Source organism: Eleutherodactylus coqui, chromosome 6 (assembly GCF_035609145.1).
Source record: "Eleutherodactylus coqui strain aEleCoq1 chromosome 6, aEleCoq1.hap1, whole genome shotgun sequence".
NCBI lineage: Eukaryota > Metazoa > Chordata > Amphibia > Anura > Eleutherodactylidae > Eleutherodactylus > Eleutherodactylus coqui.
Genome location: NC_089842.1, coordinates 84,101,758 through 84,128,218, shown reverse-complemented (window position 1 = coordinate 84,128,218; position 26,461 = coordinate 84,101,758). Strand labels below are relative to the sequence as shown.

Sequence of the window (26,461 nt, the reverse complement as noted above, 5' to 3'; positions counted from 1 at the left end):
TGGGCGGGCCAAGCAGCACGTCATTAATAAGATAGATTTATCTCTTGCTGGGAGCTGCAGGAACAAGCTGTAAGTTCTTAAAAACACTGCACATTACCCCATAAATGGCAGACTGTTGCATTCACTCCTGCTGTGTGTACATGAGGAATAGCGCTATTTGTAGCCATCATTTGATTTCTTTCCTTCATTTTTCTCAATTTCACCCTCTTCAGGGTAAACATCCGATTTTGAATCCTCTCTGGCCTGGAGGGAGGAGCCTGACTATTGTACTGTGTTCTATAGACTGTACTCAGCAAACTGTAACACATACAGACATAAAATCATGTCGTAGTACAATGTACAATAAGACTGAGCAGTGAATATGTGATTTCTGTAGCTAAAACGCAGTAAAACATGACTATTAGCTTGCAGGCCATGTCTATGCAAGTCTCTCTTTCTTTCCTCCCCCTACTCTTTGCTCTCTATATATTTCATTGAGTATGATAAGTCATCTCCCTCCTCTACCCCTATTCTAATATCCTCAGTCTCCTGCCAATCATTTGACAGCAGGCAGTAGACAGCAAGTTAAGAGTTAGGGAAGAGTGATTTTTTTCCGGCACAGAAACTTCAATTTAGGTAAATAAAGAATATTGCACTTTTGGTAGTTATCATATTGGCTATCATCTAAGCATAAGTTGTTTGAAAAGTTTAGTGACCATTTAAGACATTGAATTTCACTGTATCCTCTGCTGTTTCACTATCTGCATGGAAATAGCAAGACTACAATTTAACCGCTGTTCCATGTTATGTCACTATTAACGTCAGACACAGCACTTGAAAACGAAAGTCTAGTGGCTACTAGCTATTTTGGAGGAGAGGCAGGGGTTAAAATATAAGCACTAACACCCTTGAGATTATGATTATTTGCATCTACAGATCTGCTCATTAAGTCAGCAAAAATGTTTGCTATCCCAAGATAAGGCTTCAAAGCCACAAAGTGACATATAGATAGCAGTTGTAGCAAGCCAGTCCCACCTAAAGTAAGGCCATAGTACTGTTCACACTATATCTACACCTTCTGCATGTCTCTGTCAGGCCACAAGGAAGATAACACAGTCTTCAGTTCATGCTATAAGACAAGAAAAACAGTCTCAGGAGACAGTCTTCAGGGGTTGCTCTCTTTTTGGTGTCTCTTTTGAGTATCTCCTGTCAAGACAAAGAGTAGCATTCATTCTAGGAGATCGCTGGCATGCATTTATTACAGACTCCTATTGATTTTAGTGGGTATTGATCTGCTACATTGAGACGTGGCATTGACAGTAGGCATCTAATGTCTGACAGCAGGCAATGTACAGAGAAACAGTAATGTCTCTCACAAAGAGTGCAAGTAAAGTAAGAAGAAATGGGCAGAGCAACCTTGAGGCAGAGATAGGCTAGGAGTAGAGATGAGCGAGCATACTCGATAAGGCAAACTACTCGAGTGAGTAGTGCCTTATTCGAGTACCTGCCTGCTCGTCTCTAAAGATTTGGCTGCCGGCGCGGGTGAGAGGTGAGTTACGGCAGTGAGCAGGGGGAGTGGGGGGGGGATCTCCCCTCCGTTCCTCCCCGCCGCTCCTCGCCCCCTGCCAGCACCCGAATCTTTAGAGACGAGCGGGCAGGTACTTGAATAAGGCACTACTCGCTCGAGTAGTTTGCCTTATCGAGTATGCTCGCTCATCTCTAGCTAGGAGTATAATGTGCCAAGATAATCATCGCGAGTAGGTACTTCCAGCCTAGTGTAATGGTTGACCAAAGGTTGTGTTAGCGCTGCAAGCTGGGGTGGAAGAGGTCTGAAAGCACTTGGATTCTGGCATGACCTTCCCTTAGGTGGTAGGTCTAATGAGAATAGAAGTCGATGGTGCTGGTCCTGAATCAAGACTTCCATAAATTAAAGGGGCGCCATATACCTTGATGGACTGAGCATGTAGAACCTGCACCACTGATCCCATATATTGTGCCATGTCTTATTTGGGCACTGTATGATTGCATTATTTGGGCACCATAAGAGGGGATTGGTGTTGATAAAAGGTATTGCTTAAGAATGCAGCTCTCGACAATAGTGAATGGGAAAACATGATGTAACTCAAGATCAGTGTAAAGATAAATAATGGAAAGTATGTGCAAAGTTACTCAATATACAGTAATAGGTGGGTTTAGATGCACTAAGTAAAATATGGAGATTCACTTCAAAAGGGGGACTCTGATAGAAACTTGGGTTTTCCACTCTTATCAATAACTTTGACCACACCCCTGTTACCCCTTGAATTGCACAGGGAGCATGCCGGCCTGTCCCCTATGTGGAGTTTAAGTTAGGTCCTTTTGTGTCTATTTATTATCCTTTCTTACTTTTCAAAAACTTCATAAAAAGTCCTCAGACTGATGCAGTTGCCATTGAACGTTAGGATTTGAATTCATCCAGTTCACATAGAGTAAGTTTAATTTGCCTCCACTCCCTGCGGGCACTTTCTGATTTCACACATTTCGGCTTCCTGTGTATCTAAATAAACCCTGCTGGTTCTATAACAAACGTTATCTCTCCCGTAAGATCTAAAACAATGGGGAGTTCCTGCTTCCGAGGAGAGTTAAAAACAGAAGCTTTCCAATGCAGAGATAGATGACGTCATCAAAACAAGGGCCGTGTTTCACAAGCAGAACGGAGACCTGGCTCTGACATGGGGTGATCCAACAATGGACAGCAGACTCTGGGGACATGGAAATTAGAGAAAGTCAGAGAGTATTATTATTATTTTTCCTCATTATCTAATTTAACCAGTGCCAATTTTATTAGGTTGTACTTAGAAACTGGATTGACTTCCTCTGGTGCTCATAGATCTCCACCATCAGGAGGTCTACAACACCTACCATAGAATTGTTTATAGCAGAGACTAACTACAAGTCTTTGATTCATCAGATTTGATAGACTTTGTAAACCCGGTTCCTCAATACTGTTACTTGAGTAGTGTATGTGACTATCATATGGCTGGTAGGTACAATGACTGTGTTAGCCAGCGTAAAACGCCCAAAGGTTAGGTCAGTGCCTGCCTTTTTGCGTGCTGGAAATTCCACCAACAAATATGCTATACTATTGATAAATACCGTAACTTTGTTATCTATTGTTTAACTTTTTTTCCATCTTGACTAAAGGCCCATTTACACGCAAGGACAATCTTTCAAATGATTATAAGATTGTCAGTTTTAGCGATCATTTTGCATAGTGTTAATGGACACTGGTATTAGTGTATCTTGACGCCACCAGGAAGTCCTGGTGGAGTCAAGATTGACAGGGTGGTGACACCCCCTGCACCTGATTGGCTGGACAGCTGCCAAGTCAAGTAGGTCCTGGAAGGCGATTAAACCAGTGTGAAGAAAGGCATACAGTGTCGGCCTGTGCTGTGCCAGGCTAGTATGCAGTGAGGCGAAAGAACCGTGAAGCGGCTTCTCCTGCAGCCCACTAGCGGACCCCCCCATGTAACTTACTGATGGCGACCACAGCAGGGAGGGCACCGCGGCAGCGGGAGCCACTGTCAGACGCAGCCGGACCGCGGGACCGCAGCACGATGGTAAGCGCTGGCACATTCTCCCACTAGTCGCCTTATCCTCCAGGCCACTTGCGGGCCCCAGCACATTAGTTACTCATGACAGGCACAGCAGGGAAGGCCCCGCGGGGGTGGGAAGACACTGTGACAGCAGCCCGGAATCACAGTGCAGCAGCAGACCAGGGATCATAGTGCGCTGAGGGACCGCTGCAGCATCGTCAGCAGCGGTGCCGACACATGGCCACTGGGTGTGCGGGGGGGAGCCGCCTTAAGGGAGCACACAGGACCAAGGATGCTCGCAGCAGGTAGTTGGGTGGCAGAACGGAATACACAGCATGTGTCCTTCGATCAGTCCTCATCCTCCCTGCGGCTGGGAGCCATTACAGACCAGCAGTGGTGACAGCAACAGGTGCACCCTGTAGATTAGTTTTTGACAGCCCTGGTGGCTTATGGTGAGGGTTACTTTTCTGGTTGCAGCTGATAATGTATGACTCAATAGAAAAGTGATCCTCACCCTAAGCCACCACAGCTGGCAAGAAGCAATGCACACTGTGCTGCTAGGAACTTTGTCTCTTCACCCTATCGGGAGCTGAGGGTGTGAGAGGGGCGTTCTTCCTGTCAAATCCCTAGTTTCCAGTGGCGTCAAGATACACTAATACCATGGACACTAATTTCCATTAACACTTTATGACCTTCAGTTGTTTGTAAAAGGGCCTCCATGAGCTGTTTGCAGAGCAATGTGTGCTGGGCTCTGCACACAGCTATATTGATCTTGCAAGGGCTGTCGGCAGAATACAATGTAGTCTCCGGAACCCGCTAAGATTACAGCATGCAGTCTGTGTTATCTTTCTCCAGCTAAACAATGGATTTTAAGATCACCTTAAAATCATCGTTTAGACGAAAAGTGAACAATTGCAGCGTTTAGACACAACGATTATTGCTCATTTGCCATAGTTTGAACGAATTTTGAGAGTTAATCATTGCATGTAAATGGGACTTAAAACACGCAGAGTACAGTAACAAATTTGTTAGGGGGTAGAGGGTGGATGGGCTAAGGGGGCAGGATTTGATGGGGATGATGTTGCCACTGTTTATAATCTGTATACTGCATTTGATCTGTTTAATTTTAATTGCTTACATAAGGTGCTACACAGGTATTGCTAATCTAAGGGTGGCTTTACACGGGATAACTATCGCCTGTATAGTCGCTCAAAAATAGTCATTAACCCTTTCCAATCCAATTTGTATCTTGGTTTTCCTAGGGGGCTTATTTTTTTCCTGCCGTTATAAAACGGCACTATCTGCTGGCTAAAGTCAGTACTGCATGAGGTGACACGTTGGATAGGCACCGACAGCAGCAAGGCTGGCAATATACAGTAAGAGAACTCCGTACGGACGCCTTCCAACATCAGAGCTGTACAGCCTTAAATCATAGTGTCTTTAGATGTCAGACAGTGGATTGGAAAGGGTTAAATCATATAAATAACTTTGTTTGTCTGATTTTACACCAAAAGTTTGTTATTCACTTGTTCAATTTCAGGGCCGCTAAAAGTTGTTGGGAGCATTTACATTGGTCGAAATACTGTTTGTCGACTGGTTAGGGGGCACAATATTCTTTGGCAGGAATATATTTGAAATTTCCATCCCAGCAATAAATCGGTGCTGAAAAGTAGACCTATCCTGCAAAGCAGCCCAGGTAATAAAACTATATTCATAGCCTAAGTGTTCAACATTCTAGAAAAACTTTGCATTCTAGGATGGAGCTGGAACTTTCAGAATAGTGATTAATGGTAAGCAGCTGTAATTAGCTGAAGTCCGGTCAAACTGAAGCTTAAATACAGGATATCCTGCAATGCATTGGCTAGCGGGGAGCACACAGCAGCGTGGGGTACGCTTGTAAGCAGACGACTACTGCCTGATAAACAAGAAAAATTAACCCGTGCCTTTTGCCAAAAACAAGGGCAAGCTTTTATTTTATCGATGCAATAACAAAAAAAAGGGGGAGTAGTAGACATATGTATAAATACAGTCATGCACAGACATACAGACATAACCTAATTAAAGGGGTTTGGTCATTAAAAAAAAAAATAATCTAATGGATAATTACTAGAGATGAGCGAACGTACTCGGTAAAGCACTACTTGTCCGAGTAATGTGCTTTATCCGAGTACCTCCCCGCTCGTCCTGAAAGATTCAGGGAGCGCCGCTGCTGACAGGTGAGTTGCGGCGGGGAGCAGGGGAGAGCGGGCGGGAGAGAAGGAGAGAGAGATCTTACCTCCGTTCCTCCCCGCTCTCCCCTGCAGCTCCCCGCTCCCCGAATCTTTCAGGACGAGCGGGGAGATACTCGGATAAAGCACATTACTCGGACGAGTAGTGCTTTACCGAGTACGTTCGCTCATCTCTAATAATTACCTATTCCTTCCCTGTCTGTCTCCTTATCACATCTTCTCCTGGTTGAGCTTCTCCAGTGCCCCAGGCCAGCTCACTGCAGGCTGGGCCCAGCTTGTTATGAGGGCTGCTTATCACAAATTCCTTTCGGCTGGGTTAGTGAAGGTCACATCCCTGTGCTGTAGCTTCACTGCCTAGGAAGGAATTGTAATCTATTTCAGAGACAGCTCGCATGAGCAATTTTTGAAGAAGATAGGCAGTCCTCCTGCTGGCCTGTGAGCTGTGATGTAACGTACAATGGAAGACTGCCAACCAAATGTACGTAACCTCACAGGAAGGAGCAGAATCAGGCAGCTGGAGCTGAAGTGACCCCCTGGACTGCAGGAGATAGGAGAAGATAAGGGAGGTGAAGATCTGGTAAGTAGACTGATGGGGAAGGAATAGGTAAGTTTAGAATTTTTCTTTTATAGTGACAGAACCCCTTTAACCCCTTGGTGACAATGGCTATACATGTACAGAAAATGTGCGCAGGGATTGTATGGAGAGGGCTCAGAAGCAAGTGCCCACTCCATAGGTGGAGGGTGTCAGCTGTCATTGATAGCTGCCACCCTAACACAGCAGCTGCAATCGGAGATAATGCAGATTGTGGTAGTTAATCACTTTAGGACCTGAGATTTTAATTTTTTAAATTTAAGTTTTTTTCATCTCCGACTTCCAAGAGCCATAACTTTTTAATTTTTCCACGGTTTTTGTGGTACGAGTTGTATTTTCTTAATAGTACCATTTAATGTAAAGGGTTGTTAATCCAGGGATATTTCTGCTTGCCAGATTGGAGTCGGGAAGGAATTTTTTTCCATTAAGGGCTCATTCACATGAGGGACCTAATCGCGCAAAAATTCTGTGTCCAAAAAATCGTAGCTAACTGCGCAAAAAAATCACGGGAATGGACAATTTTCCTCAATCAAGTCCCGAGCTTCATTAGCATGAAAATCACCCATTCACACGATCTGGAGCTGCATATTGAAGAAAAAATGCGCTGCTGCTTGGAATTCTCTCGGTCGGTAGAAATCCTGCTAATTATTTCTAATGTCTTAAATACAGGCACCTGTCTTCGTTTCTGAGCGTTGGACGCAGCTAAACTCCCTTCCACCTTTTTTTCAAGCTCCCATAGGAGTCTATGGACACTCCTACATTTTGCACGCCAAAGATAGGTCAAGACAGCAGGGAATGACATTCGCTGATATCCTACTTTTTAAGTGCGATTTTTTTTTTTTTCTTTACGCACCTAGAATTTCTTTCGTCTGAATGTTTCAATAAGAAACCTTTGGTTCTAAAAGTCACAATTTTTTTGTGCAGCTAACTTAGCCGCGCAAATACCATTGTGTGAAGGAGCCCTAAGTGAGGAATATTTGCTTTAACCTCATTGGTTGTTTTCTTTTTGCCTTCCTCTGGATCCACAATGGGGCATAATGCTAGGTTGAACTGGATGACTTATAGGTCATTTTTCAATTGCACAATTGTTTAGGGGGTGGGGTTGTTATGTTTTATAGCCTTAACAATGCAGTAAAAATAATATGAACTTTCTTCTATGGTCAGAACGATTACTATGATACCAAACGTATATAGTTTTTTAATGTTTTTCTATTTTTGAAAACATTTTTTTCAAACAAAAATTGCTTCTAAGATCATAAGATAATACTTTTATTTTTTCGTTGATTGGGCTGTGTGAGGGCTTGTTTTTGTGGGGTGAGCTGTCGTTTGTATTAGTACCATTTTGGGAAACATGTCTTTTTGATCACTTTATTCAATGCAGGGAGGAGAAAACAAAAATGAAAAAATATCCATGTGCATGTCTTGGGGGCTTAAAGGGGTTGTCCCGCGAAAGCAAGTGGGTCTATACACTTCTGTATGGCCATATTAATGCACTTTGTAATGTACATTGTGCATTAATTATGAGCCATACAGAAGTTATCAGAAGTTATTCACTTACCTGTTCCGTTGCTAGCGTCCTCGTCTCCATGGTGCCGTCTAATTTTCAGCGTCTAATCGCCGGATTAGACGCGCTTGCGCAGTCCTGTCTTCTTCTTTTCTGAATGGGGCCGCTCGTGCCGGAGAGCGGCTCCTTGTAGCTCCGCCCCGTCACGTGCCGATTCCAGCCAATCAGGAGGCTGGAATCGGCAATGGACCGCACAGAAGACCTGCGGTCCACCGAGGGAGAAGATCCCGGCGGCCATCTTCAGCAGGTAAATAAGAAGTCACCGGAGCGCGGGGATTCAGGTAAGCACTATCCCGTTTTCTTTTTTAACCCCTGCATCGGGTTTGTCTCCCGCCGAACGGGGGGGCTATTGAAAAAAAAAAAAAACCCGTTTCGGCGCGGGACAACCCCTTTAAAGGTCCCAGGTCCCTGTAGCACGGCAGTTTACAACTGTCATGGATCCTGTAGGACTACCAGAAATGGATCACGCTAGCAAGCGGACTTGTATATGCCGCCAAATACCTGTCCGGATTCTTCTTATTTTGCACATGTGCAGTACAGATTATGCTGCGCCATCGCTAGGCGATGACACGGATCCCGCAACCTTTTTGCAATGATGATTCAATGAATCATTACAGTATAAGTAATGTAGAGGAGTCTTCAAGAAATCTCATCCACACACTATGGGAAAAAAAAACTCGGATTTTAAATCTTCAGTCTGTCAATTTATGCTGTGGATTTTCACTGCAGATTTCACCTCCTTCAAATCAGGTGGTGAAATCTGTGGAGAATCCACATCAAAATGTGTGCAAATCTGGATATAACACATACAGATTTTTCCACAAATTTATTGCGTACTGTGCTGCAGAATTGTGAATAACCTGCAGCAGACATTCCTTTGCAAACACTATGTCCTTATGATATGCTCACATGTGATTTTCTGTACAGTAATTCGCAGCATTTACAGTACAAGCCATGTAGATCAGGTCCGAAAAATCTTGTGCACATGGTGCAGGAAAATTCTGTGCAGCAGACCTGACATGCACCGTGGATTTTAAGGAAACTTTCACACGTGCAGAATATTTCTGCAAGATGCACCTGTGAAAACTGAATTATACTTTGTGCAGTAGTATCGTATGCATAATATTTGTGCAGTGTGCATATCAAGACGTGCATGCACAAAAGACACACATTAAAGTGATTTTTTTTTTAATTACAGGGTATCAAATGCTGAGCATGTAGCCTTGTCATAATTAATCACACAAACACAGATGAGAGTTATCATACTAAAGGACAACTTCAAGTCACAGCTTCACTAAAGAATTTGGGAGTATAAATTTATCGCCATTTTTGATGTCCTCAAGAATGGAATGAACCTCGGAGCGGGGTTCTTGCATCAGTGGAGAATATGAAAGGCCTGAAGAAGGTCAAAAGGGGTGTCCTTAGGTGTGTGTGTGTGGGGGGGGGGCTGAGACGCATTGGGGGGGTGAGTGAGTTGGGGGATGGCATCATCTCTCCCCAAGGAAAGCTCCCAGAAGGGGTGCAATTCCCAATGATTGTTTTACAGACTTGGTAAAAAGTTATACATTGATTTGAAGGAATGCTGCCATCCAATAGGTGTTGCTACATTTCATATACATACATAGGCATACTTTTACTTACTTAAGCACACATACATAGATACATACATACCTACACAGCCACCTTGGAGTGATCAGCCTCAGCAGAGGACACTACATCTTAATTTGAAAGCAGTCACTGCAGCTGGGAACGCCTGAGGCCACCATCCTTACCCAGCTGTTAGTTATATGCCCTACTATAGAGGAACCATGGCAGGCACTGGCTACAGCTGTAGCTGGCCAGCCAGCCTAAACAAGCAGAAATCAAGGCCAGGGAAACTTTCAGGCCGGGATGTATTCCCGGCGGAAATCTTGTGGTTTTGGCGCAGCGGAAAACCACAAGATTTCCGCAGGGAAAGCGCTGCTTCAAAACTAAAATCTAAGTTCTGCGGGTTTTGGAGCGGCTTGGCTGAACGCTTTTCCGTTGCGGCCAGCGCTCCCATAGAAGAGAGCGCGGTTGCAATGGAAAAAAAATTGACATACTGCGGCCGGGGGAATCCGCGCCGCAGCACTGGCTTCTGCCAGCTTTGCTGCGACGGATTGGCTGTGCCGTTTGGATAAGATTTTTCACAAATCTCGTCCACATGGCTCTAGAGTGATTTAATGTGCTTATTATTTATATTTTACTAAAGTTTATTATTCCTGCATTAAATATGCCTTCACCTCTGTCTGTCACCAACATGCCATCACATACCATCAACCTGCTTCGTATAGCAGTAGTAATGATTTTGCTGATTTCAGTAGACACAGTGTGTTGGGTGTGGGTTGATTGGTGACATTCTGCAGTGACGCCAGTGCTCGCAGCTCTGGGGTTTTAGTTTAGTGCACAGCAGAAAAATGAAATCTGATTAAGAAATGACTATGATGTAAAGAACTCAACACAAAAGCCAAAACCTCACTCTCCCACCGCCATTCTCTGCATTAAAAATTATTGAGAAGACTACCCACTAAATCGTCACAACCTCTCCACTAAAGGAAACTTGTCAGCACCTGGTGCTGCAGGAGATGAATCCTGAACTCATCTCTGTTAAGTTATAACATCATTTTATAGATAATGGGGGAATTGACGATTTTCAAAATGGACTCATAGCACTATGGTGGTGGCTTAGTGCCTAAAATATGCTGACAAGTTCCTTTTAAAGCAGGAGAAACATTACCATATATTTATGATTTTACCAGAAACAACCGCCATAGTGCTTAAGGCTACAGTTGTCCAAACCTGTCAATTTTGGCAAGACTGGACAACTCGTATGTGTATGTGGGCCTCTTGACCTTCCCCCAACAGATGATGTTGGGAGGGAAAAAAGATCGGACAGATTGAATTTCAATGCCCGATCCTTTTGTTCCTCCTGGAGATAAGTTGCCATCAAAGCTGACTAGTTCCGTTTTTTTTTCATTGCCCATTATAAAACACATGAATGCTCAGTAGAATGAGCATTCATGTGTATGGGAAAGTCGGACGAAATAGCTGTTGGTCGAATCAAGGTTTGGCCTACAGCTACTGAAGGTGTACAGGCATCATTAGTTTCCAATGTCCCATAAAAAGAATATACAATTGTCCACCGATAACAGATGTCACCTGTGCTATCAGTAGTGGAATTCCCCTGCAAGCTTCTTATCATGGGTGGTTCTGGCCAGCAAAAATAGGACGTACAAAGCAGATAATATGGTGAAGCTTAGTGCTACTGGAAACCTGAAACTTCAGGTATGACTAGTTAACTCCAGTATTCTTCTGCCACTTATATCACACTCATAAGGGTAGCAGGAGGCTGAGGTATAGCTGTCTGGGCGTCTTTAAACTGAAGCATTGCTTTAGCTGTCCGCGTGCCGGCTATGACATAAAAGGAATACTGTGGTTATCTGTGCTATTGTTTCAATTACTAAATGACAGCTTTATAGGGTCCGTTAAGGCCCTTTTACATGAGAAGGTTATTGTGCAAATAATAATTCGATCAAGTGCTTTCTACGATAATTGTTAGGTGTAAACGCTTGCAGTGACCGAAATCTCGCCGATTTCATGCGCACCTAAAAATCTTCTGCTGCAAATCCTTTGGTATAAACAGGTGTCGTAATTATTTGCTAAATACAGTAGAAAGCAGTGGCAGTAGGGCTGACTAGAGGAGCGGTACAGTAGAAAGCAGTGGCAGTAGGGCTGACTAGAGGAGCGGTACAGTAGAAAGCAGTGGCAGTAGGGCTGATTAGAGGAGCGGTACAGTAGAAAGCAGTGGCAGTAGGGCTGACTAGAGGAACGGTACAGTAGAAAGCAGTGGCAGTAGGGCTGACTAGAGGAGCGGTACAGTAGAAAGCAGTGGCAGTAGGGCTGACTAGAGGAGCGGTACAGTAGAAAGCAGTGGCAGTAGGGCTGACTAGAGGAGCGGTTATGTTCCAGTGACCAATCAAACCTATCCAGTTATTGTTCATAGTAAATGCATGCCAAGCAAATGATATACGATCTCTACGTTACTTTATGGTGCTTTAGGCAAGTGAGGGGGTTTCTTTTAAAAAGATTAAAATAGACAAATCGCTGCATGGGTTAGAATTGGTGTGGAATGCTGCAGATCATCCGCATGGAAGACGATTGCAGATTACGCAATTCAAACACGATCGTGTGCAGACGGCCTCTCTGTCTATCGATCTCTGTCTCTCTCTCTATCGCTCTTTGTCGTTCCTCACTGCTTACCGTGTGTGTGTATATGTCTCTTCTCCCCTCACATTCAGCTCCACTCTTCACCTAGTCTTACCGCTTCCCCTTGCAGCTTCAGTCTTTGCCGTGTCTCCCCCTCCCCTTTGCACCTTCACTCTTTGCCTTGTCTCCCCCCTCCCCCTTGCAGCTTTTGCTATTTGCCTTTTCTCACCCTTCCTCTTTGCAGCTTTTCACTTTGCCTTGTCTAACCCCTTTCCCTTGCAGCTTCCCTCTTTGCCTTGCCTCACCCCTCCCCCTTGCAGCTTCATTCTTTACCTTGCCTCCCCCTCCCCCTTGCAGCTTCACTCTATGCCTTCTCACCCCTCCCCTTGCAGCTTCACTCTGTGCCTTTTCTCACCACTCCCCTTGCAGCTTCATTCTTTGCCTTTTGTCACCCCTCCCCCTTGCAGCTTCATTCTTTGCCTTGTCTTCCACCTCCCTCTTGCAGCTTCACTCTTTGCCTTTTCTCACCCCTCCCCTTTGCAGCTTCACTCTTTGCCTTGTCTCCCCATTGCAGTTTCACTCATTGTCATCTCACTGTTTACTGGCTACGGCTTCCTATCAACGTCACTTAGCAACGCAACGCTGCTCTCTTTCTTGGGCTGACACAGGAGTGCTGCTATAGACTTAACATTGTAACTTTACAAACTAGACTAGCTGAAAATAACCTTTTATTAATATAATATATAAACACATATATGGAGTACTTAAGACAAACACCTAAATGTAAATAGTACCAATAGAAATTGATGCCTTAAGTAAACCTGAGACAGCCACTATCAATGAGTAGTGGGAGAAACCTATCCCGGTTTCAAAAATAGAATGATATTTAGATATGATTAGAATTTAAAACTAGAATCATGTTAGCTCTGGAAGTAACTGAATGAAATAAATATGATTGTAAACATCTCGATGGCAACTTCATCTTTGCTACATCTGCAAGGGGGATCCAATGTTGTTTTGATATTTTTACAATAATCAGGATTTCCGGACGCTATCCGCTCTTGTGCATGAAATGAGATTTAATGCTTCGGGTGCAGCAAGCCTCTGTTATCAGGGTGTGCCAGATTTCAACAAGAGTGACAAGGATCTTAAAGGCTCTGGCCACCAAGGTCTTTATTGTGGTCATAAAATAGCTGATAATGTGTAGGAGAGGAGAAAGCAGAACGAAACTGAAAAATAAAACCGTCAGTCTGGCCTTACGGACAGATCTCTTATTGAGACTTTAGACTGCAGTGTCTATATACAGTGATATGCAGAAGCTGCAGAAAGCAAGAGGTTAAACAATTCTAATTAAACCCAATTTTAAAAATGGTTGTCAGCCCAAAATATATGTATTCAAGGCCGCCTGCAGACGGCCAGGTCGGATCCTGCTGCGAGAATTCTCGCAGCAGGATGCGGTCCTGTGCCCCTGCAGAGGCCTGCAGCTTACCCGCTCCCAACGTCTTCCGTCTCTGCTATGCGCCGACTGCTGGCCAGCCAGCACATGCGCAGAGCAGAGCCGGTCCGTCACTACTGACATTTCTGTGCGGATCTCTGCTAGACCCGCAGAAAAATAGAACTTGCCGCGATTTGTTTTCCGCATTTGTTTTCATGCAAAGAAATTGTGGCAGTGTGTATAGGATTGCGTTTTGCAATGCAATCCTATGCAGGCGGGCACGGGCGTAAATTCTGCAGAAAATCCCGCTGCAGAATTTCCACCTGTGTGCAAGGGGCCTAAGTGGAAAATGTCCCCCCAAAGATGTCCATAGCCTTTAACCCCTTATTGGCTTATGATGCATATATTCATCATGCGTCACAGTGGAAGGTATGGAGCAGGCTCAGGAACCGTGCTTGTTTCATACATGGTGGACATCTTTTCTGACAGTTGAGAGGTACAATTGCAGCTAGCTGTGATCATGGCCATTTAACTAACTAAATGCCATGTCCAATGCCAAGCGCAGGCTCTAAACAGCTAGCCAGAGGAAGGGGCCCTCTGGCATCCTGTTCCAGAGGGTGGCCATGGTACCTTGAGGTTTGCCATGGATTTCAGCCTATTAAGCCCTGACTGTGGTAGGGATAATAGGTTACTGGTAAAAGTACAATATACTGCAATACTGGCACAATTGCGATTCATTTTTTTTTTTTTTTTACATTTCATCCCACTTAGAAGGTATAATGTTTTTTTGTACATTATATGGTGCATTAAAAAATTCTATTAAAAAATAGAACTTGTTCCAAAAAAATCAACCCCCTATACAGCTTGACTGAAAAATAAAAAAGTTATAGCTCTTGGAATGTCAAGATGAACAAAATGTGGCTAGTCATTAGAAATTAAATATATGTTTATAAGACTTAAAGGGGTTGACCACTTTATAAACATTATTTTAAAGAGCGGCTAGAAATCATGTAGTAAGGCGCTTACTAATAGCTTTATATCTTCAGAGCAGTGCCAATGCCTCTGTGGAAGTCTTGCCCCGTTTCCTGTACACTGCCCACACAGTGTTGCCCTCCTAAATATGGCTGCTGATGTAAGCATATGTGACCAGACCACTCCATGTATGGTCTTGCGCAAAGTTGGGCTCACCTATCAAGAGTATTAGACAATCTTCCAGTAGGAGCACACTCCAAAACAATGATGGATCCTAAGGATCTCCAGCAGAAGACAACCCCATTCCGAGGTGACTTTAGAACCAATCACTTTCCAGTTGGTCTATTTCTTAGGTTATTCGTGAATCATCCCATATTAGGTTTTAATGATGATTTGTCCTGTGCGTAAAATTCTAACAACAAAGTTACTTGTAGTATTAGTGGACATGTTCTGTATTTCTGGAGGGTGCACACTCGAATCATGTCCTCTGGTGGGTCCAAGGAACTTTAGCCTGATGATAAATCTGACCCTATATGCTCTTGTAGACCAGGCACCCACTGTGAATCTGATTTTCTATCTAAAAGGCTGACGTTTTGTACAAGCCCCAACACATTCTCACTGCTGGTAGCTGATGAAAAGTAAGGCCCATTGTTTCCTATGAAGGGAAATGTATAAGCTATTTGTAGCTTTCCATATCAAACAATGAATTATTATCAGCTACAAGACGTTTTGGCTGTAATCGGGGACTGGGAATGGAAGATTATAAAGGCACCAGGGGCATAACTGAAAATATTCAGATTTCCGAGCACGGGCATGGCAGTCCGACCAAATATTTGGGAATCGGACAGAATCTAATTGGTCACTATTGCCAAAAAAACATTTCATTTGCTGCTGTTTTTATAAGTACTATTTTAGTTCAGCCAATGGAAATAACCAATACTAAAATGGATGCCCATCATTCTCCCAAACTTCACTCAGAGCTTAAAGTGGTATACTGAGACTCCAGTGACTCCTAGGATACCCCAGTATTCTGCTGACAATAGGGCATTTACTCTTCCTGTAGAATGCCCATGTTAACCAATCCGACTTGCTGGTCACACCTTTCTGGGACTTAACACAAGAGAGGATGCAAGGCAGTTGCAAGAGGATCTGGATAAGTTGGGGGATTGGGCAGAAAAGTGGCAAATGAGGTCTAGCACTAATAAATATAAGGTTCTGCACATGGCAGGCAAATACATGTGACCATTGCAACCATTGGGGAACACTGACATGGAAAAGGACTTGGGGGTTTTAGTTAACTGTAAGCTTAACTGGAGCAACCAGTGTCAGGCAGCTGCTGCCAAGACAGATGGCGTCATGGGACTCATCAAAACAGGTTTAGGGGCACATGATGAGAAAATTGTTCTTCCTCTTTACATGTCACTGATCAGACCACACATTGAATATTGTGTACAGTTTTGGGCACCGGTACTCAAGAATGACATATCAGAGCTTGAGCGGGTACAAGCCGGGAAAATAAAGTAATAAATGGAATGGGCGGACTACAATACCTAGAGAGGTTATCAAAATTGGGATTATTTTGTTTAGAAAAACGGCAGCCTAATAACTTTGTATAAATATATCAGGGGACTATACAGAGATCTCTCCAATGATCTGTTTATACCCAGGACTATGACTATAACTAGGGGACATCCTCTATGTCTAGAGAAAAGAAGGTTTCATCACTAAGATAGAAGGGGTTCTTTACTGTAAGAGCAGTGAGACTATGGAACTCTCTGCCTGAGAATGCTGTGATGGCAAATTCAATAAAAGAGTATAAGAGGGGCCTGGACACCTTTCTTGAGCGATACAATATTATATGTTATAGGAACTTCAGAAGCCTTGTTGATCCAGGAATTATTCTGATTGCCAGATTGAAGCCAGGAAGGATTTTTTTACCCTTAAATGGGGAAAATTGGCCTTTCATACTATGTTACTATGTGAGTGTAGTGACATCATATTACTGAATAGGAACAAAGTCTAGAAAGACCAAACACAGGCAGGGCCCTATCACATCTATGTTGATCCCTGCTGCTCAGTGATGCCTGTTTGCCTTATAACAGGTGGATAGAAATTTGATATGCATGTTTTATCATGAAGGTTTTCCTACATGATGCCAATGTCAATGGGCTGCCATGCAAATCCTGATTCATGCTAGCGGAAGACTTTCATCTCTGTCTCTTCCATTTGTAAATTGTCTTATATAAGAGAATGTGTGATTTACCTGTGACTGCATGGGGGGCAATATTACAGCACTGCAGAGTGCAGAACTCTACTGCATAGGCCAGTTAAAGGATCTGTCTGGGACTTTTACCACTGATAGGTCCCCCGGATAGGTCATTAATAGTTGATTGACATGGTTCGCCACACAGGATCCCTGCCGAGGAGCTGATCGTCAGGCCAACTGTCATGTAGACAGCACTGTTAACATTGCTTGGTACTACAGACACAGCTACTCCCATTGGATTCATGTGAAGCTGTGCCTGTAGCAGCAAATTAAGTCACTGCAGTATGGACAATGTTATATGCTACCAGCGCTGGCCACACTGACAGTGGGCCTGGTGGTCAGCTAACCGGTGGGGATTTTGAGCGGAGATCAACTACTGATAACCTAAAACAAAAAGAATTGTGCATAATGCCAATATACTGTAATTAAAAATAATCTTTATTAGGGTGCCCACCCACTAGCGTTTTTTTACTGCGAAATTCGCAGCGTTTTTTTTTTCTGCAGGGGTCTTTGGGCTATGGGACATGCAAAGCTAAAATCGCGATCGCGCAAAATCGCGATATCGCGGTAAATCGCGATTTTGCGCGATCGCGATTTTTACATTACAAGTCCCATAGACCCCCTGCAGAAAAAAAACCTGCGAATTTCGCAGTGAAAAAAAACGCCAGTGGGTGGGCGCCCTTGGACAGATTTTAAAATATTAAAAACAGCAAGTCACACTACAGGTCATCAATAGTGTTTGCCTGGAAAACTACTATAATAGTAAAAGTCCTGGAAAGCCCCTTTAACCCTTTTCCCACCTGCCTGTATCAATGAAGTATTCTCATTAATGGACTTTTTTACCTACTATTGTTCTAAGAAACATGTGATGCACAGAAATAGGTGCCAGCGTGGAAGTTGGCATTGCAAGGAAGCAAAAGAAATGAAGACTTCTTAAAATTGTAACTCATTAACAATCAAATCATTAGGTTCCTCCATGGGGATATATTCAGTCTTCATTCTTCTACAATATGTCTCAAGAGAGTAATTTTCTTTATAAAATAAGAGTAAAAAAAATCAAGCCAGCTAAAATCCCAAAAATCGCATAAATTCCCTTTCACTGGTATTTTAAATCTGATTATTGAAAAATATAAATAAGGGCTTATTCAGACGTCTGTATATCGGCTGTGTTTTCACGCTCGGCCGATCTACGGTGTCCCTTTTTGCAGGGGGAGGAGGCGGTCCGGGCCGGAAGCAGTGCACTGAGCTCTCGCCCCTCATTACTATGTGCAATGGGAGGGGCAGGATGGGGTGGAACTTGGCTCCGCTCCATCTCGCCCTCCCATTGCAAACAGTGGTGAGGGGGCTCAGTGCACTGCTCCCAGCCCGGGCCGCTTCCTCCCCCTGCAGAAAGGGGCACCGTATATCGGCCGAGCGTGAAAACACAGCCGATATACAGACATCTGAATAAGCCCTGTTATAAAATTGCATGATTTATGACTTAGGCCGCCTGCACACGGGCGGGGCAGACCCTGCAAGGCGGGATATCCACAGCGTAGTTCGACCCGATGCCAGGACGGTGACCCCTGTTTACCTGTCCGGCGTCTTCTCCTCTGCTGCTGATGTGCCGGCCGATGCTATGGTGATGATGTGGCTGCTGCAACCATTCTGCAATGATAATTGCAGAATGGCTGCGGTACGGATGGCTTCCATTGACTGCAATGGAAGCCGGCCGTGCGTAGCCCATACAAAATCGCAGCATGCCACGATTTCTGCCCTGCGAGCAGAAAAATCGCTACCGATTTTTGCCATAGCATACTATGGGCTGGATTTGCTGCAGAATCCGGAGGTGGAATCCTGCTCTGGATTTTGCAATGCAAATCTGCCCGTGTACGGGAGGCCTTATACTTCAGAGCTGCATTCACAACCCTGCCGGTTGTCATTGGGAACAATCAGGAAACTGTTTAACAGACATCCCCATAACAGATTAGCTGATCCTCTATCATGGAAGGGGGTCGCTAGCTTTTCCTAGTTCAGATTACTGAAAATTACCTGGTTTAAAAATGCTACTTCCTAAACAAAAATCACCAGAGCAAGCTCAGTGTAGACACTGAAAAAGCAAAGGGTTCTGGGACATTTCAACTCTGAAGCTTTCAGAATTGTGAAAGCAGCTCTGGAGTGTAATAAAGACTATACCTTAGGATCCTTTTACACGGGCGAGAAATCGATTACCCGCGCAAACGATGACAGTGTAAGCTTGTATAGCCAGATAAATCATCTAAATCTTGTTTGCTTGATCGTTCAGTTGTTCACATTCACTCCAGCAGTGAGTGTCAATGACTGAGCGTGCGCTGTGTGCACATAACGAATCGCGAACAATTATTTTTATGCCTGCATGAAATGAACACTGAGCGAAAAGTGAGCAAATTTGTTCAATCGTTGGTCGTGTTTACACTAAACGATTATTGTATATATTCGCACGATCTAGCGATATATATATTTTTTTTACCGATAATCGTTCCGTTTAATAGGGCTCTTAGGATCAAGATCAATACAAGATAATTAATGTTATTTATTTACACAGTGATTCCACCAGCAGAACAGTGAGTGCAGCTCTGGAGTATAATACAGGATGTAACTCAGGATCAGTACAGAATAATTAATTGTGTACACAGTAATTCCATCAGCAGAAAAGCGAGTGCAGCTCTGAAGTATAATCCATGCTGTAAAGGCCCATTTAGACACAATGATTATTGCTCACAATTCGCTCAAAAGCGTGCTGAAAGACAAGCATGAACCTTATCAGGGATTCACAGCGGGATACAGCTGATACTATTGTTTCAGCTGTATCCCGCTTCCTGATGACAGACTGGGTATGAAGAACAGCGGGGTCCAGCTCTGTTCTCCATACCCGGCACAGAGCACTCAGCTGTATAACAGCCGGGCGCTCCGTGCAGAAAACAGCTGGATGCAGAAGGCAAGTGGGGACACCTCGCTTGTCTTCTGCATCCTCCGCTCCAAGCGCTTGGCTGTATAACAGCTGGGCGCTCGGAGCGGGAAATAGCTGCATGCCGAAGACAAGTGAGGACACCCCACTTGTTTTCTGCATCCCCCACTGGCAGCGCAAGGTGGTCGCTAATCTAGAGCGATCATCTTGCGCTGTAAATGACACAAAGATTATCGCTCAAAAGTCGCTTGAGCGACATCTTTTGAGCAATAATCGTTGTGTCTAAATGGGCCTTTACTCAGGATCAGTACAGCATAAGTAATTCTGTACACAATTACTCCACTAGCAGAATAGAGAGTGCAGCTCTGAAGTATAATACACACTGTAACTCAGGATCAGTACAGAATAATTAATTGTGTACACAGTAATTCCATCAGCAAAATAGTGAGTGCAGCTCTGGAGTATAATACAGGATATTACTCAGGATCAGTAAAGGATAAGTAATTCTGTACACAGTGACTCCACCAGCAGAACAGTGAGTGCAGCTCTGGTGTAACTAATGCAGTATCAGTACAGCATAAGTAATGTAAAGTATGTCCACAGTGATTTAACTTTTTATGTAGATTAATTCTATATCTAAACAATTAAATATTTTCCGCTGGGACAAATGATTTTAGTTCTTCCAGCTATTTTATAGTGTTTGCCCCTTAAAGACGAGCATCCACATACAAGGAGCACGGTTGGACTGGGAGCAAATGGCCCTTGGGACTAGTATATGTCTGGCTGTTTTTCTGCAATGGTTTTCATTACTGTCTTTAATATTTTCAATAAGTGTCAAGCAGACACAATCAGCTGATTATATACCCTGACTACTGTATATGGTGGCGTCCAGCTGCCAAACAACCTCTTGTTCTATCCTCCTTTTCTGATGTCAGTTCCCATTGTTACTCCTGAAGTCCCAAGCAGTAACTGGGCAGGATTTCAAGAAGCACAATGGGGATTGTGTACAAGTGTTTTCCTCTGCCAGCCTGTTTATGTATAAACATCTATTGATAGCCTGATTTGGAACTTGGCTCCTCACCACAATCTGCTTTCACTAGACCATTACTTTCAATGCTGGCAACGCAAAGATCGCTCGGACTGCACTTGATTACTGATAAGAAGTCAGGAAAGATCTCCTTTTATCTGCAAGTCATTCTGATCTACTGAAGAAGATGTCACCATGAAGGACCTTTTTTACTGTAATGCCCATTCCATATGTGTCACTTTAAGATGCTCTTTCAGTGTATGCCCATCTAAAATACCCATTTAGTGTATGCCCCTTTAAGTTGTCCATTCATTCTGTGCTCCTTTTTCGCTGCCCCTTTAAGATGCCCATTCAGAGTATGCTTCTTTAAGATGCCTACTCAGTACATGCTTCTTAAAGATGCCAATTCACTTTATGCTCTTCTAAGATATCCAGTTGGGGCAAGGGGACAATTTTGTACAATATGCAAACAAAGTCATAGGTTCCACGACTCCTTTATATTGTCCTTTGAGGGGAAACTTCACCCATTAGTGGGCATCTTATAAAGGGGGTTGGCACATATTCCCCAGTATACTGCACCCCAGTACTTACTTGGTGGGGGAATAGGAGGCTCAGACCCCTGATCCTTTAATCCCATACTAAAACCAATTTATTTTAATAAGCAGTTTCTGTATATGTGTGGGCATCATCCCATTGATGTCTATGGGTTGTAGGAATCTACCAAAGCGTAAGGCCAAGGGGCACTGGTCCTTTGGCACATAGCAGCAGCCATTAATTCAGCTCCCAAAGCCTAACATGAATGGTATTTCCTGTCGTGATGGGACAACCCCTTTAATTAAAATTAATTCCTATAAGACCGGACATTGGTGGCTAGGGTTCATCCACACGGGCACATTTTCATTGTATATTACATTGTGGGGTATTCACACAAGCATATTTTTCAGGCCCTTTTTGGTTGCGTGAAACAGACCGCAGCATGTCCTATTTATGTGCGTATTTAAGTCTACAGGATTGAGTAAATACACAGCAAATATGTATTCACTGCGTATTTACACAGGAGGCAGTGGTTAAAATAGTGAAATTACAGGAGCCTTCTTGAGCGCTCCTGCAGACCAGCGTAGGTGTATGTATGCTTGAGAGGGGGTGATGTAATTGCGCTCTTGCCTTATCGCACGAGTATCCCCGCATTCTATTGTATTTTTCTACACTGCCGGGCCTGCTCACATTGGCACGGAAACAAAAATGCAGTGAATACATGTGCAAAAAAATTGCAGATGCACCAAATACACTTATATACATGCGGGAAAATGCTGCTTACATGAGAGACTGAACACACATATGTCCGTGTGAATGAGCCCTTAATCTGTCAGTGCATCTGGGTATAGGGGAAATTGTAGATATTCTCTGCACAGTATATTGGCTTTGTATAAGGATAATAAAAGGAACCTGCAGCTCATAATATCTAATATTATACATTGTATTATGAAGAGTAGGCAACTTTTTAACCCTTAATTTTCAAGATCTCTGCTTGCTGCCAGTGAATGTAAAAGAGGCTGAAAACATATCCTAATCCAAAGTGCATAACTTGTTCTAGTGAATCAGAAGATGCTTTTTGTGAGCCAGATGTGGAATAGGTTTTAGCCTCAAGAATATTACTGTCAGCAGAGATGATGGAAATGGTGAAGAAGTGAAACAAAGTATAATAGAAGGTATGTAATGATTGAACACATCTGGATGACCTCTGACTGGGCAGTATGTGATGTACCAATACATATAAAGTAAGTTTGTAGTGTTTTGTGTTACATTATTGCGCTACATAACAATATCTAACAATATCCATTTCTCTAGGAGCCGGATAGCATACAATACAGGTAGAGAGTGGGATGTGCCGAAATCACATCAGGAGGTCATCAGCAAGAAAAATGCCTAACAGCTGGATGATCCTGGCAGAAACAGCGGTGAAAGCTCTAGACATTTGTAATAGATTTATATACAGATGGAGCGGGCTAAATGTGTCTCTTCTGTTGATTTTAATACAGTAACTCAATAAGTCAAAGTTAAGTAACAAGTTTCCTTGAAGTTCTGAGTCATCCCAAATGACAAACTCACCACTACTCCATCTAACAGACACAAATCTGCTGCATCTGTAGTATAGGAATCAATGGCTTTTGCAAACCTTGTTGTATAACATAATGAGTTGGGGATATTTTTAGTCCTCGTGACAAGTTAGTAAATATACTTGTACTCAAGTGGCTACTTCACACATGAAGTGATACAGATGTAGCAGAGCTTAGTTTAGGTCAAGGCTGCAACATCTATGGGTTACCTGCAGACATGTAAGACCTCACACAGTGACCAAGTGGCAATTCCGCTGTGCTACACCTGGTTTGTATTGAGAACCTGAGTCACGGATTTTATTTGGATGCCGCGTCATGTCGCGTTTACAAGGTGCTTGTTCTGCCTTTGTTATAATGAGTTACAGATAATTTGCCTGTATGTAGCGATCTGCAGATTAGCGTTGGCACCGCCTGTGTCACCATTACATGGACAGAATGCAGTGTGTCAGGCACAGCTGGACACTCTTGTACTCTTAGGCCGCTCTCACACATGCACACGGCAAAGTGTCGCAATTTCAATCACGGCGCTCTGCAGCGTTTTTACTTTCGCCTTCGGCTGCTGGTTCCTGCAGCTGACAACGGGTTTTAGCGCACTCTGTCATTGTGATGGGTGATGAGGTGCGCTAAACGCCAAAAAATAGAGGAGACAGTGTTCGCAAATCACAGCACTGGAAAGTGACGCACAGTGCTGTGATCGAACGCATGTCGGCGAGGCTCCATTGAAATCAATGGGAGTATTATACAGCGATTTGAACGCTGTGGGAATTGCAGTAAAAAACACCTGTGTGAGAGAGTCCTTAGAGGGAGCCACACGCTTGATCTCAGTGGGTTCTGTGACATTTTGCGCAAGTGAAAATATACATGGCATGCTCTATATTTGCGCACCCAAAGCACAACAGGAGTCTATGGGGGTGCAAAAATACGCACCCCGTCTGCAATAAATCACGTACTGATCTGCAGGGTTTTGCAGTGGTAATCGATAACACCGGCAACTAATTGGGCTGCACAGCCTATTATATCACGGCAAAGGAGTGTCCCGCTCCGATGGGAACGGCTCGGGCAGGACAGAAAAGTACAGTACAAAACGCGGGGAGCCCGCAATAGCGCTCCCTTCACAGTGCTATTACGTCACGCTTTTTGCAAGCGTATGTACACATAGGCTCATGTGCAGGAGCCCGTAGGTCATATTCTGCAATGCTGCTGCGGAATATTTTGTCCTGCGTGAAAGGTCCCTCAGGTTATGTTTCCACACCTTGGATTAAATCCAACATTTGGGTTTCTACTGTTGATGCGGTGTGGATTTGTACAGTAATTTGCTTTATCGTCATTCAGTGGGGTAATCGCGGCATTTCCATGCTTCATTCAAAAACACTTGACATCACTTCTGTGAAATTGCAATCCTCAAGCACCTGTTTCACGTGCGTCAGAGGATCACAACTGCTGCGCACTGAGTTCAATGGGAAGCATTGCATCGCACTCGCATGCACATCGCACGGCATGCCATGCAATGTCTTTTAAGGTCCCATTGAAAACAATCGGCGAGGCGATCCGAGGAAACGCCCAATGATAGAACGTGCCGCGTTTTTTTGTTTTTTTTTCTGCAATGCAAAAATCACTCATGTGAAGCCCATTCAAAAGAATGGATTTCATATTCGTGTGAGGTTTGTACGTCTCACAACACACAAAACTCAAGCGAGATTTTCACCTGTGTGAATAAGCCCTAAGGGAGATCCATAGGGGACCTTTCCACCGGGATGGAATAGGCCGCACGATCTACTGCAAGGCACGGAAAATTTTGCACCAAAATCCGCAGGCTACTTGCAGATTTTGATGCAGAATTGAAAATGGTTTAAAACCTGCTTGCAATTCTGCAACAAAATCTGCAGTTTGGGCCCCTTTCACACAAGCAAATTAGCGCACGCAAAATGTTATGCACGCAATACGCAGCGAATAGAACCCATTGACTTCAGTGGGTTTATTCTCATTACTCTTTTTTACGTGTGCATCAAAAAACACATCATGCTCTATGTTTGTGTGCATTTTCACACCAAAGGTCTCCACAAAAGTCTATGAGAGGTGCGCACTCAATACACGTGCAATTGCGCAATACAGTGCAGAATTCGGGAGGAAAAGGAACACATCTGGAACTCATTGGGCTAAATAGTCCAGCACCCATTGGAACTGGCCCCGTGAGTGCAAAACAGACAGTAATATGTGCAAAATCGTTCATCGCACAAAAGTGTTGCCTTTATGCAAGTGTTTTTGTGTGTACGCCTGTGTGAAGGAGCCCTTAGACCTGTGGATTTTGGTGTGGAATTCTACACATGCAGATTTGGCTGCGTCCTGCGGCATAGTTTCATCCCGTCTGAAGGGTCCCTTAGGGATCTTTCACACGTGCGGAATATTTCTGCAAGACACATCTATAATTCAGAAAATTCTGCAGCAGCTGCGTCCTTAGGTGCGTCTTACATCCATATCCCACACGTGTGACAGGTCCCTTAGAGGACAGGTGATTATTGAGGCTGGCCACCTGCTAGCAGCCCACTCTGAAGATTCTTAGGGTTAAATTGCCATCCACAGGAGAAAAGATTCCGATCGCCTTACCTGACAGCTGGCAAAGTAGAGCAGTTCGGTGTGTATCACCATCAACACGATGCCAAATAGCGCCAAAAACAGAATCCAAGCAGACAACCTCTTCTTCTGCTCCACCAGAACTTTCCTCTTCTTCAACTTTCTCAAGTTCTCTGAGGGGTGCTGCCCTAGGATGTCTATCTTGGGTTTGGAGTTGAGGATGGAGATCTCGGTGAGCTCCTTGGTCTGCATGTCGCTGCGGGCTGATTTCCCTCGGGATGCAGGAAGGCATGTTGTAAACAGAGGCCAGTCGCTCTTTCCCATGTGCTGCTTTGGCAGTGACTCCTGAGCCCCGGCCCAGTTACCAGAGACAGCTAAGGAAACCACAGTTTCCTGTGTTCTCGCTTGGCAACAGGGAGGGGAAAGTAGACTCCTTCACTCCGACCACTTGTTACCTGCCTTCTCCTTACTCCTTCTTTTCCAAAATTTATCTTCCTCTTCGATTTCGAATTTTTTGAAAAGTAAAAATGTAGATTTTTTTTCTCCCCTTCTTGCTCTAACTCTTCTTCATCTTGCAATCTACACTACTTATCAAAGTTTCTTCAACTCTTTTTTTTTTTACAGTAACTTTACAAATGTTAACTCCCTGAGATTTCTCTCGTCAGCTCTTGTTCTACCTTCCTTCGGCTTTATCTCCCTCTCTCATGCTATTTGCCCTGTAAAATATCTTATTTGTTTAGCTGCAGGGGGTGGGAGGGGAGGAGGCGGCGCAGAAAAAAAAACAACTTGCAATAATTTTGAGTCTGGTTTATTATGTGTTGGAGAGAAGTTTATGATAAGTAGCTGCCTATGTGGGGTCTATAGACTGAACCCTTGTATGTGGTGGCACTATTCTGCAGCAGGACATACGTGCACTGCACTCACTGCCAGTTATAATCTACAGATGCATGATATCATCAGACTTTCTAGATTATCAAATACTGGG

The 26,461-nt window shown here is 43.9% G+C and overlaps 1 protein-coding gene across 2 annotated transcripts in view; it reads right to left on the bottom strand.

Annotated features, from left to right (window-relative positions):
• The window catches only part of KCNN4 (potassium calcium-activated channel subfamily N member 4), a 71,417-nt gene extending 45,250 nt beyond the window's left edge, over window positions 1-26,167 (bottom strand). For both annotated transcript variants that reach the window (XR_010793151.1, XM_066607071.1), the window contains exon 1: window positions 25,510-26,167. Coding sequence is in view for 1 of the 2 variants with exons in the window: in XM_066607071.1 (XP_066463168.1) it covers window positions 25,510-25,800 (291 nt within the window). In the remaining variant the exon portion in view is untranslated. The remainder of the gene's footprint in view (window positions 1-25,509) is intronic.
• Window positions 26,168-26,461: the final 294 nt, after the last annotated feature.